Genomic DNA, 14,306 nt, shown 5'->3' with positions numbered 1-14,306 from the left:
AATAGTTTTTCCCACCACACCCTACAGGGCCCACCAGGTGAAGTTATCCAGCCCTTGCCCATCCAGTCACCCAAGAAGACCAAGCGCTCCAGTGACATGCAGTCAGACGCAGCCATCATGGACTACAGCGAGGGCATGGAGGACATCTTCGGCTCACTCAACAACCTCAAACAGGACATTGAACGCATGAAATACCCCATGGGCACACAAAACAACCCCGCCAGAACATGCAAAGATCTGCAGCTCTGCCACCCAGAGTTCCCTGATGGTAGGCTGAATCAAAGCACGAGTGTTTAACATAAAAATAAAGAAAAAGATTTTATATAAAAACTCTTATTGGTGTAAATCACAAAGTCAGGCTGCAGCGGAGAAGAGCTTCATAACCCTCTGCAACTGAGACACTAAAGATTCTCCCCATTTTCTCAAACTTTGTTGTTGGTCGAGACACCAGTTTTTCTGACAAACTGATACTCAAGTGAAAAAACTAAATTTTTTTGATTGAGAACACTGCCCAGAGAAAATTGGGCTCATCTGTGTTAGAACTTTTGCCTTTTTTCCTTTGGTATCTTTTGATCTGTCTATTCTGGTAAATATGTACATGATTTCTGGGCCCTCAGCCTCCTCAGTAACGTTAAGGGCTATCAACATGCAGCAAGTGGAGCAATAAGAGTGATAAAAAAAAGTTATTTTACAGTCATTTACTGCAGTATAGACTGGTTTAGGTTTATTATTACTCATTTTACTTCTGTTGAGGAAAAACATTTAGTCAAAATTGTTGCACATAAAATATACCTTGCTTCAAGCATAATAACATTGTATCTAGCCGAGTATAAGCCATGAAAATGAGCAGTAAATTACTTTAAAGTAGAATTTCACATATGATCAAGGAATCTAGCACCGTTCATTTTGCAAAGGAGCTTAAAGCCATTTTCTGTGGACATTAGTAGAACAGGATGTTTGAGTTTGCTTGGTTCTCCTTAGGCGAATACTGGATTGATCCAAACCAAGGCTGCTCTGGGGATTCCTTCAAAGTCTACTGTAACTTCACCGCTGGGGGCGAAACCTGCATCTATCCAGATAAGAAGTCTAATGGAGTAAGTGACTTTGGATTTGTACCCACAAGATTCATAACTGCCTGTTTCTAATCATCATTTCTCATCAAACATTAAGCCATCATGTTAAACCAACACATCAACAAACAGCACAGCGAGAGGCGGAAGATGTCAAAGGAAGTCGTTTGATATGCTTCAGGGCTAAGCTTGTACAGACTTGATATTCACCTTTGTGTAAACAACACAAAAAACACCAAAAGGCAAATACTATAGAATGATTTGTCTCTATGAAGTCTGTGAAAACTATATTTCAAAGATATTAAAATAACAAACAGGTTTATCTTCTTCTCCCAGATGATAAACTTTGATGCTACCCTTGAGGCAGTGCTTTATACAACAAGCTTGTTTCATGTTCACTGCATCATTCATAACAAAATCTAATTCCCATGATAATGTATTAATATTCTCTGTCTGGTTTTGTTTTCCATAGGTCAGAATATCTTCATGGCCTAAAGAAGTCCCTGGGTCATGGTTCAGTGAATTTAAGCGTGGTAAAATAGTAAGTCTCTAGCGCTATACTAAATGGATTGCTCCATCTCTCCTATTTTTCCTGCATTCTCCTATCATGTCACTGTGCGGGGACTCAAAATGGCAAGCAGCTGCTAATAGACTCCAATAGCAGCACCACCCATGAAATTGTAAGGCAGTGACCCAAAGTTGCTCCCCATAAAGAAATCCCAAACTACCTAATGGTTTTAGTGCATTCATATTTTAGGCAAAGCCAGAGCAGAGAAAATTCAAAGTGCAAGGGATATGCTTTCATCATGACCAAGATGGGTTTTTAGTTAAGATAATCTACATCCTTTTGAACTAGTGCCTCACTTTCTGCTGTTGTCAGAACATTACAATTCTTAGACTGTTCCATATAAAGAACAGAGCATCAATAAAACATTGATGCCCGAGGATTCAAGCAGAACGCCTCAGAATTTTTGCATTCCAGTAGTCCTCACTCTGCCCTTGAATAGTTAAAAATCGTCTCACTAAACATCAGCTACCATTTCTTGTAGTCAGAAATGAAAGAAACAAGTTTGTCCTGCTCCATCAAACTGGTATCATGCTGATGTATTTTCCACAGATATAGACTTTAAAAGACAAACTGTAACAGAATGTTATACAGCTTTGTGGGATTGAAAGTACAGTACATCACCTCGTAACGTACTGAGGGCTCCTTTAATGCACATGTTCAGACAAAGTTCACACAAAGTTAATGTTCCAGTCAGCGTCATGTTTTATTCTTATTCTTAATCTATTGTTTCTCTAGTTTCAAGCTTTGTAAAAGAGGGGTCATAAAGTTGATATTTATTCAACTGAGACTCTATATATTGTTAAATCTGTTGACAAACATGCATGTGCTATTAAACTACCAGAAACTAGTTTACCTAATGAGGAAGACTCATTAATGTTACCGTGCAACTATTATCCACATGCCTTGTAAAAGCAGTTTGTTATATTCTAATTGTTCCTTTCTTAAATTACTTCGGTATCATATGAGCCAGTACATAGTCTTCATATCTTACTAAACTCAGTGCTAACAAAGGAAATTTGTTAGATTAGCTGTATTCGTTTTTTATAAACAAATACATAAATCCAGTTGTTGCGTGAAAATGTAGACGCATGCTTGCTTCTTACCTTTGACCTATCTCTCTCTCTGTTTGCCCGCCTACAGCTTTCCTATGTTGACGCAGATGGAAACTCAATAAACATGGTACAAATGACCTTCCTCAGACTACTGACAGCCTCAGCCAGGCAAAACTTCACCTACAGCTGCCACCAGTCTGTGGCATGGCACGACGCCACCAGCGACAGCTACGACAAGGCGCTGCGCTTCCTGGGCGCCAACGATGAGGAGATGTCCTATGATAATAACCCTTACATCAAGGCCCTCTCAGACGGATGTGCGGTAAGCCCTGTCCATAGATACTGTTTGTCTAAATGAGCAGCAGGTGGATGGGTTCAGTATGTCACTGGCATCACTCAAATGTGTTTTTTGTAGTACGAGTAATGCAAGAGATTCAAAAGGCAAATTAAAGTATTCACTTTTTGCTGTTTGCTCTCAAATTTGTCTTTCAAGTTTTATGTTTTGGATTAATGAAAGCTCATTAAGAATATATTTTCCAGCAAAAATCAAGCATGATTCCTGACATATTTACTCCTGTGGTGTTTCATATAAAATTGTCTTGCTTTGATTGGTTGTAATCAGTTTCTCATCTATTTGGCACATGCTGAACAGAACTATTACTCTTGAAATTGAATCACGATAGTAGGGAAACAAGGAAAAGCAAAGCTATGATTGTAGCTGATGACTGCTGAGGACTGTGAAAAGCCCAACTCTTCTCAGTAGCTCAGGTCTAAAGGAAATCAATGGACTGACCTACTGTAATGACAGGCTTGAACACACTCAAAGGTTTTGTGCAATTAGAAACATGTGACAAAATGTGTGTCTTTTTCTGTGATTTGCTTGTCTAATTGGTTCCTCTGTATCTCTGTGTCCGTGTCTCTCTTGTTGCAGACGAGAAAGGGCTATGGAAAGACTGTGATGGAGATTAATACTCCCAAAATCGATCAGGTTCCAATCATCGATGTCATGTTGACTGACTTTGGGGACCCTAACCAGAAGTTTGGATTTGAAGTTGGGCCCGTCTGCTTCCTTGGCTAGATAAAAACGAAAAAAAAAAAAAAAAGGACTTGATGGGGCCAGCAAAGAAAGTCAAGTTGAGACGTTTTGGGTACCACCAAACCCCATTTCTAGCCCCCCACCCTTTTCTATGCCACATGCAAGTTTTGAATAAGAGATGGTGTAGCAAACATGTCTTTCCATGTATGTACGTGTAACCCAGGAAAATACTTGTTGCCCTTGTAGGGCTCGAACCACATGACTTAACCACGTTATGGAGCAAAGGTGAAGGACATTTGAACGCGTGGCAGAGAAGGGTGAATCGGAGGTAACCAAGAGAGGGGGTCAGGCGACACGAGGGGACACAGACCTCCTCTCTGGATTCTCCAGGTGCTGTATGAAAACGACTACAATGGTGCTTGTTCAAAAAACACAAAGTATAAAGAGGTGCTAAGAAAGAAGGTGTATTTTGATAATTATAAAAATACTGTAATTATTATTTTGTACAATACTGTTATTTCTGAATCCACTTTCAAAACTTGCATGTGTATCAGATTCTGCTTCCGGCTCTTTAATTTCAATGTTGGTTCAAAGATATACAGTGTAAGTTAAAGACATCATTCAATCAAATAAAATTAGAATTCTGGTATTTTTTTGTTGAACACATACTGTGTACCTGTTATGAAACGAATAAAGTGAGCATTCAAACAATTCTCTATTGCTAAATTAGACTGTATGCCCTTTGTATATATTGACAGTCCAAAGCTTGAGGTTATTTGCTGTTTTGCCCTTGTGACCGTAGGTGAAACAACTGGAAGTATCACACCAGCACGTATACGGCAACATCTCCCACTAATGTTGTCATCCTGTGCTAGTAGGAAGCAATCATGGCATTCATTTTCCCTTTATTTAATTCTATTTGTTTTTTTGTTTTTTTCTGTTTTGTTTTCTGACAGGATTTTTATTTTGGTTGTATACCTCAAACTTTCTTGATAACCTGTAAGATGCAAGGATGTTATGCCCTGTATATACCTTGGTTAAGCAATTAAGTTTATATATTTTGGGTGGGGATTTTTTAAAGAGAGAAATACATTAACTGTTAGACATCCACTGTTCAAATCCTTCTGTGAATGCAATGAGAAGCCCTTTAGGTGACCCATTTTTGTAACTAAAATGAGAAAATGTTTTAATGTGCTTTTTATAGTTCATTTAAATATTAAAAACTGGATTCTAAACAACAGTGAACTGAATGTCTCAATGGTTTATGTAAGATAAATTGGAGTAGATCTACCTACTGTACATGTCAAATGCTTTAAAACAAGGATCTATTAATTTGACTAAGACTCTGGGCTGGTGCAATTCCATCTCTCTTGAAACCAATAAAGTACCATCTTACAATAATTTCCTTTCATTCTGAGTACATGAATGGAAACGTGAATAAAATGTCTCCTTTTGTTTGTCACAGGAAGATAATTACTGCTTATATTTGCTGCTTATTTCCATGTGCTTCTGAGAAGGATTAGCAATGGACTTAAACTGCAGTATATTTCACTGTGTATCTGAGCGTAAGCGTTTGCCTATTCAAGAAACACACAAACGGACACGCACAGCCACATAACTCCACTGGATAAGTGTTTTTTCATTCAGATCATTCAGAGGGAAACATCAAGGCTCATTATACACAAAGGATATAAAGGCTCCAATAGAGCGGGGAGGGATTTTAGCACAGTAATCTGAGCATATGTGTTACACAGTTGCATGTTTTGACAAATGTGAATTATTTTCTATGACAAAAACCTTTCGAACCAAATCTGAATTTCAATTTGGGCTATAGTGCTTTGTGGGATTATTCTTTATCATCTTGGAATTACCTGTAAGTGTTTTTGCCTCTGCAAAGAAGAACTCTGTGTGTGACTTCTGACAGAGAACACTGTGTATGGCAATTTTGTATGGCTCAATCTTCTCATCTAACTCTCAGCAAGAAAGCGAATAAGCGTATTTCCCAAAATGTCAAACTACTGCTTTACGTTTTAATCTCTGCCTCATTATGATTCTATTACAACTCTGCAAAATATCGCAGCCACATCACTGCAATCCTGCAAACTCCTCTTCTCCCCTTGAAATTCCGAGGAAAAAACAGGCCTAATTAGTATTCACTCCTTTGGAGCCTCCTTGAAACAAATGTTAGCGGTGGCCTGTGTCACTTCAAAGGATTGACCACCGCTAAACCTTTTATTTTCCCCTCGAAGAGTGCAAAAGAAATCCACATAATAACAACTGACAAGCCTGCGCTGAGCAGCAAAAGAAATGGACTTTGTATTTTCTTTTTATCTTTCTTTCTTTGGAGTGGGGGTCTTTGTAGAGAAACGACCAAAGAGAATACTCATGTGGAACCACACACACAAGAAAACAATCCAGAAATGCTCCCCATGGCCCCAGAGGAGAATTCAGCTCCACATTCATGTTACTTTCAACTTGCTTTTGAGTCCTTTAACAAATACAGTGTTTGTCTCAGGAGATTACTTGCCTCCTTAATAGGTCTTTTTACATATTCAAGACGCACAGTTTATTTAAATGAAGCAATCAAACTTCTTTGAGTTGTTGTGCAAGATCAGAGTAATAATCTCTGACATTATCATATAAATGTGTCAGTTTTGCTATTCTGGATCACTGATTGACAAAACCCAATAGTGATTTAAAGCATATCCACTTTGTAAGAGCCTCTACATTTGCTGTTGTAAACACTGTATGGTAGGTCCTTCCCAAGAAAAGCCCTCTGGCTCACAGGAAGTGATGTTATTTTTTTACCATTCTGGATTGTTTAGAATAAATAGAGGAAGAAAAGAAGAGGAAGAGGAGGGAGAAGCCAACATGACTGAACGGACAGTGAGTGCCACCTACAGAAACGCATTCTTTATTAACAGGAAATCGATGGAAAAATACCATCAAACTACCACCGCACTGTTTGACTGACAGATGGTTGTTGCTGAGAAGTGTGAGGCAGAAACACCACAACAATAGCCTGTTAGCAACAAAGAGAAGACAAAAACCCACTTTTTGTTGCCCCTAACTCTCTCTAATGTCTACAGTAGCCCTTCTTACATATAATATCCCTTCCTAAATCTCTAAAGTTTTATGTCCCTTAATGGCTACCAACCGGATCGTAGAGATCAATTTGAGGTTAGTCAAAACTTAAAACTACAGCACTATGCAGTTTATACATTTTCCAAGTGGTCAAACTCTTGCACTGACCTTATCGAACTCTGTTATATTGACTGTAACCAGTGACTGTTGTATGTACATAATTACAAGGACATCATCCCCATGGACCATTTAGTCTTCAGCGACACTCCCAGTTGCCCCAACATAGACGAGAGAAAAACCATTTGCGGCTGTCCGAATTGCACCTCAATTGCTCTGGATCAGAGGATGTGAAGAGATTACGCAGCACCCCAGGGATCACACAGGGGCATGACAGTCACAGTGGGCTGTAAGTGTAACTGAGATACTCATCTGAGACAAGAAAGCAGCAATTCTCCATTTGGACCCACCAAGGAACAGTCAAACTCACCTTACATCACCTTGAGACAGTATGAGGCCTTTTTTTACAGAAAGTGTCTCAGGTCAAAGTTGATTTCACAAGTGCACCTATACTGTAGGTCAAAATGTGTCTGACATTGTGACATGGGGATCAAAACCAGTTTGATCATGTTTAGTGACTTCGGTGTAGACATACACTGCTTCACATACGTAAATAAGAGAAAAGGACCTTTTATATAGCTTTTTTTTAAAGCTATACAAAAAAAAAATACAATTTCCTATTTAGAATACATAGAAACACAACTAATAGTCTAAAGCCATGCTAGCAGCTCTTTGAGACTATATTTTTAAGTGGTGCTTTGAGCACAATGCTAACATGTTGATGTTAAACAGGTATAATGTTTACCATGTGAACCATCTTAGTTTGGCACGTAAATCGTAGAAAAGGTTTCAGTCTGAAAACAGCGTCCAGATGACTACGACTGAAACCTTTTCTACGGTAGAACACTCCTGGACAAATGAGGGACTACACCGTCTTATTTTGGCATGTAAACATATGTACAAAGCACAGCTGAGGCTGATGGAAATGTCATTAGTTTTGCAGGTACTTGGTCAAAATCAAAAGTATTGGACAAATTACAATTCTGACCGGATGATGACACTATATGAAAACTTAAGGGATCAGGGTAATTATAATTCATCCTGAGGGAAATTTTATGGCTGTCCAAACTAATAGCTGTCGAAACATCGCCTATCACTTAAAAAAACAACAATGGCAGCCTGCTGGTGGAAAAGTAGAGGGAAAAGTTAGGGGATCACCAAAGTCACTAGGATTCACCCGCTGGGGACCATGAACATGGACCAAAGTGGTGGACCGACCGACTGGCCGTCATTGTCTGTACTAGAGCCGCTAGCTAGCTAAAAAGACACTACTGAGAAAAACAAAGAACATACTTACAACATACAGATATTTACTTTTAAGTCAGTGTTTTACTGTAAAAGGTTTACATGTGTGGGCCTTATGCAGCTTGCTTTTTGGGTAGAGTTAGACAGAGAGAGAGAGAGACAACAATTTCAGAGCTCTTTGTTGAGCATGCAGCAAGAAGTTTTTCTTGGCTTTTTAGGGTCTAATATTTACAGGCTTATTATGCTGGCAGTGGTGAGATCCCTATCACCATTATACCACATTCTACCATCTACAGAATGACTTAAACTTTATTTTTCTATGATGTTATTACAGATTCAGTATTCTAATGTCACCTTTTCAAGAGGTAATTTTGGCTATTTGCAATTAGTGATAAACAGAGGCTGAAAAAAAGCCTAAATGTCAGCAACAAAAACACACAGCCTGGAGCGCTTAATGTTGGGGGTTGATGCCTTACTGAGTCATACCAAGAAAGTATATTGGAAAATTAATTAAATGCTTTGTATTACTCAATTATCATAATTTTGTTTTCAAGTAGAACAATAATAATGTTCTTCATGGCGCTCCACAAATAAATGCAATTTAGTTAAAAGGACTTTAATTGAATACATTTCGAAGACTGGGAGTTGAGATTCAGAACAGTCACAATAGTGGGCTCTGATTGGCCATCTGCAGCAGTGGAGGCTTTCCAGCTTTAATGCAAACTACATTCTCTAGTGGCAGTCAGGACCAATGTTAAATTGTAATGCTGCTGACCAGAGCTGGTCTGAAAATGCCTCGGAAAAGCAGGATTTTTGATACAAAACAATGGCTTTTAATGTCTTTCTCCAACATAGGAGGATTTTAAAACTTCTAATGGACCCATAATGTTGCCTAAAACACCCCCAAACCCCGCCCCTCTCCCATCCCCAAAATAATAATAAATATATATATATATATATATATATATATATATATATATATATATATATATATATATATATATATATATAAAATCCCCTCTCAAATACACTGATGTACAGCATGCCACTCCCTGTACCACATTTCAAATCATCCATATATACTTCAAAGATTGATTCCTCTTCACATTTGCTGCAGAACTTTTACAGTAGGGAGCATCTCTACATGAAAGATGGGTTATTGCCACATGTACACTTCATTTTTACTATTCCTATATGACTCAACAACCCAAAGCAGGGCATTAAACATGCAGGCAGAGTGCTCAGTCAGCACAAATAGGGATTGAGTGCCAATCATTTTAAAGCACGATCCAGGCTCTCAGCTCCACGCAGTCCTCAGAAAGGAACCTGGGGAATCTGCTCAATACACTAACTGGCTAGGAAACCCAAGGACATGATCTTACTTCTTGACTCCAACCACTCAGTCACCATCACATCCATTCTTAGTAAACTTTGTGTATGGATGTAACATGCTCTAAGCTATTTTTGTGATTCAGTTAATTAGCAACCCCAGCGGCCTGTTGTTACTGTATTCTCTATAGAAGAGATGATCAACTACTGTAGGGAGCCAGAGAGATGAAATTACTTTCATAACAACTGACATCTACATGTGTATATGTCAGTGCCACACATCTGTTCTGGGACTGTAGCATTTCTGCTATTCACGCTCTGTCAAGGCCTTCAGTTCAGAGTCATGTAAGAGCAAGGCTCTAATCGGGCAACTGAAAAGTAGATCTTGCAGTTGTTTATACACCTTTCTCACAAAAACATTTAAAAAGATCCCAAACAAGTTCTAAACTCATGCCAAGAGAAGCCAGAAATGTGAGGTAGATGTCAAAAACACTTATTGTCACCTTAACATTCTCATCACATTCTGGGGACCTCAGCAGCAACACAGTGGCTCAAAGTCTGTCAAACACAAAGGTATTTGGGATTTTCTAGGATTTAAGTGGATATGCAATTTTGCTAAAGCAATTCCCTCTCTGTAAATCAGCCACCTGATATGTAATAAGGTGAGCTTTTGTTTTAATTGAAAACAATTCTTTAACTTAAAACACCACAAAGCTTCAGTTAAACACAAATTAACTTTTATCCATGAGGAAGGGAAGAGATAAATTCAGTTTAACTACATCAGTGTAGCCTATATAAAAAAAAAACATGGTCTGACAGGCTTCATCCAACCGTCTCTAAAACATAAAATATAGAAGTCTATGAAGTGTGCTGCCTTGTGCCTGTCAATATGCCAATAATACAATTTGTGTGATTATCAGTGTGTGTACATACAGCAAAGGCTCTAAACTCTGTAGACTGTGATCGGCGTGAATTTTTGCTTTACACTGTGCAGACATCTGTATATCCATCACATTTTAGCAGTTTGTTACCTTACACAAATTTGTCTCCGTCATCATCCCATAATTAACTGCTTTTGTAGTGTTGGTTTTGTGTGGACCCTGGATATTTCATATGCATATTACGTACGTGGTACATTTCACTCAGATCCACAGGTGCAGTATAGCCCTGGGGTTATAAAGTATGCTGCATGACTCACAGTTGGCGTTAATGTGAGTGTGGAACACTAAATGTCTTTGCAGGCATTATCTTTTTAGGTAGTTTGGTACTATTTGAGATGGACTTTCCTTTAGATAATTTCTGATCAGACTGGCTTATTTATTATACTGTGTGGTTCTCTTGTACTTTGGGCACTCTGCTTCTTAAAGTGACTGTATGGGACAGAAGCACAACCATTAAAGGAATAGTTTGACATTTTGGGAAACACACTTATTTGCTTTCTTGTTGAGTGTTAGATGAAAAGATCACAGTTAGCTTATTTTAGCATAGGCTTGCAGGGGGAAACAGCTAGCCTGGCACTGTCCAGCACCTCTAAAGCTCACTATCAACACGTTATATCTCATTTGTTTAATCCGTGCAAAAAACAAAGTGTAAATACGACAACATAGTTGTTTTATTGGATATATGGCTGGACTTCCCCGTTTACAGTCTTTGTGCTAAGCTAAGCTAACTGCCTCCTGACTGCAGCTTCATATTTAACAGACACACATGAGAGTGGTGTCAATCTTCTCATCTAACTCTTGGAAAGAAAGCACATAAGTGTTACCTAAATGTCACTCCTTTAAGAAGAAAGCCACATGCATAGTTATTAATATACTTAAACAATAATAATTGTTGTTGATTGTTAATCATTGGTATAATGTCTTCCTGCAGTACATCATCAAGTAGTAACATTAATATCCCAGTCCCTGCAGTTATTAATCATGTAATAGATAGTGACTGTCAGGAGAGAGGACAGTAAGAGTTTTCTGAATCCATCGTTGCAGACGGAGTGGACTCCTGGCATCAGTCACTCTCAGAACCTCCTTGGAGAAAACCCTTGGACTGCTATTAATGATTCAGTGGACAAAATCACACTCCTGTGGTAGCCTTGAAACAGTACCTATAGTGTATATGGTCTTGTTCTGTGTTTGCCTTTCAAAATCCTCAAGTGGACTTCAAGGCCATATTTAAAAGGGGAGATAAAGAAGCGGAGGGAGTGATCAGAGAGGCACACCGAGTGATTGTGAACGAGCCCTAAGGCACATGCCAAGGCTCCCCTCGTTAGAAAACCTGAGAGACTGTCAACAGCAGATCCACTGGGACCCATAACAAAGCTCACCCCATGCAATGCTTCAAAGACACGCTCTCATTTGAATAAGTCCAGATGAGCCCTGTTTTGCAGTCTCCCATCCTGTGCATGAGGTATCATAGCCGTGCATGGCAATGAATCCCGAACAGGACAGCAGGCTCTCTGACCTCCCCACCTATAAATTCTAGTGCATCTCCTGGGAGGTAGTGAGCCGGAGCGCTCTTAAATAGTAGGTAAGGGACAAGCGTGAAGATTGTGTTTACCAGCCAAGGACAAGGGAGGCAAATCTCACAGAGCCGGGGAAGACACCGCAGAATAGATCTTGGCAGCACCTGTTAAAACATTTAACAGGTAGACTTCTCAGCAGCCATTTCTTTACTTGAAAGGGTAAGAGTAGATCTCAGGAAAATGAAAGTAGAGGAGGATGAAGGGGCAACACAAGGAGGGGATAGGTTTCTATGTTCATATTTAATTAATAATGTTGGACTAAGGATTAAATGAGACAAATCTGACTATGCAGAATAGCTGCATCATACCAAAACAACTCCTTAAAGTCATTCTCTTAATATTAATTTAATAATACTGCTTTGGTTAAACTGGCATCTGCCTAGTGTGGGTGTATTATAAGCAAAAATATGTTGAGTGGTTGTTATGGACTTTGAAGCAGACTGTCACTGTGTGACTGGCTGCATAATTGATTCTGTGAATTATTAATTCTCCGAAAACTCTATGGTTAGTTGGTTGTAAGTATGTGTGCATGTGTAATATTCTAATGTTCCATTTCTTTTTTTGTTGCTCTTTCAGTTTTTGTTTCACAGTGTTAAGCAAGGATTTAATCAGTAAATACTTCATGAGCAGTGAAACTCAGTTGAGGTTGGTTTGGTAACAACAAAGTAAGTCCTACATTTTAACATCACCGTTTTCCAGCTTTAGGTACTCATTCAATCTCTCCTGCTCTATACTTGATCACGTTATCATGTCACCGTTAAAACCATAATACTTATTAATTACACATTCTCATACTATACTACTGATATTATCTGTTTCAACTGTTCAAATTCCATCACTTTTCAGCCTGAGGGATTTGCAAAGTCTTACAGTGCTTATGGTTAAATTAATGTTTCTACTCTCTTTGTGGTCAAGTGTCTCCTGTTATACTGATACAACACACAATAAGTGTGTTTGCATCCACCGGTTCTCATGAGCATTTTCAATGTGCACATAAAAAAAAAGAGTGGTACTTCAAAATGAGTTTAAGGTTCACTGAGGTGGAAAAGTTGTTGTCTTAATATTTACATTACAGTATTGGATGGAAACGCAAACTGACCCGCATGTTCTAATACCGATTTTCTGGAAAAGTGTTTAAAATATGCTGTACATTTGGATGGAAAGTTGACTACTGTAGTTATCGTGACCAAAAATAAAATAGACATGAAGATGAATCAGATAGCTGCAGTGGTAGAAAAATAAGGATAACTACAGCAGTCAACTTTCCATCAAAATGTAGAGCACAATGTTCGGTACTTGTACTTTACTTGACTATTTATAGTTTATGTTACTTTAAACTTCTACTCCACTGCAATTCAGAGGGAAATACTAAACTTTTTTCTCCACTATATTTATTTGATTTATTAATATTTATTGTAGTTACTAGTTTTTAAACTTTTCAGTTTAAGACCTAAAAAAAATATGATAAACTCGGATCCATTATTAAAGATTAAACCTGTGGTTCCCAATCTTTTTGGCTTGTGACAACTTACGAAAAAGATGTGTCATGGGGTTCCTTGTCACATTCCAGATGTCTATGAGGTTTTACTCACTAAAGAGAGATTACCCAAAAATGAATGAATACAAATTTGTGTAGCAGAACCCCCTCAGATTCATCTTGTGACCCTGTAGAGGGGGGCCAGCCCCTAGGTTGGGAACCACTGGACTAAACTACCTAACTGTATATAAAGTAGGTAAAACTAGCGCCACCTCAACCAGCTACAGTACAAAAGTAAAATGCTATTTGCGCATTGATGCATCAGTATTAACAATCTAATATCTAGTATCTATAATAATACATCAGTCTGAGGGACCACTGCATGATTACTTTCACTTTTCACACTTTAAGTACATTTTGCTAATAATACTTCTGCTTCTACCTGAGTAAGGGTTTGAATGCAGGACTTTTACTTGCAATGGATTCTTTTTACAGTGTAGTACTGGTACTTTTACTATTTGAGTAAAAGATCAGAACACTTCTTCCACCACTGGATGACAGACAAGAATATCAGGACGGCATAAACATCTAAGAGGAATACATTTCATCCACTGTTTCCTCCTAAAAGAAAACCTCTGTTGTCAGTTATGAGAAATTGTGTTCCCTCCAAGACAAGTTAGGAAGAATGTTCTATACAAGGTCACACCTATCGACCCGCCTCTGATGAATTTGATATTTAGCCCACATCTTCACTGCAGCCTTATTCACATCACGGCCATTTGAAGTACTGTCTAACTCAGAGAGGGAAAA

At 38.5% G+C, this 14,306-nt stretch overlaps 1 protein-coding gene across 5 annotated transcripts in view; it reads left to right on the top strand.

The window, feature by feature from the left end:
- col11a1a (collagen, type XI, alpha 1a) overlaps positions 1-5,127 on the top strand; it is an 86,808-nt gene extending 81,681 nt beyond the window's left edge. For all 5 annotated transcript variants that reach the window (XM_044176887.1, XM_044176891.1, XM_044176889.1 and 2 more), the window contains 5 exons: positions 28-268; positions 982-1,094; positions 1,543-1,611; positions 2,779-3,012; positions 3,622-5,127. In XM_044176887.1, coding sequence (XP_044032822.1) covers positions 28-268; positions 982-1,094; positions 1,543-1,611; positions 2,779-3,012; positions 3,622-3,768 — 804 coding nt within the window. In that variant the 3' untranslated portion in view covers positions 3,769-5,127. The remainder of the gene's footprint in view (positions 1-27; positions 269-981; positions 1,095-1,542; positions 1,612-2,778; positions 3,013-3,621) is intronic.
- The last annotated feature ends 9,179 nt before the right edge of the window (positions 5,128-14,306 follow it).

Source organism: Siniperca chuatsi, linkage group LG19 (genome assembly GCF_020085105.1).
Source record: "Siniperca chuatsi isolate FFG_IHB_CAS linkage group LG19, ASM2008510v1, whole genome shotgun sequence".
NCBI lineage: Eukaryota > Metazoa > Chordata > Actinopteri > Centrarchiformes > Sinipercidae > Siniperca > Siniperca chuatsi.
This window is presented reverse-complemented; position numbering and strand designations above follow the sequence as displayed.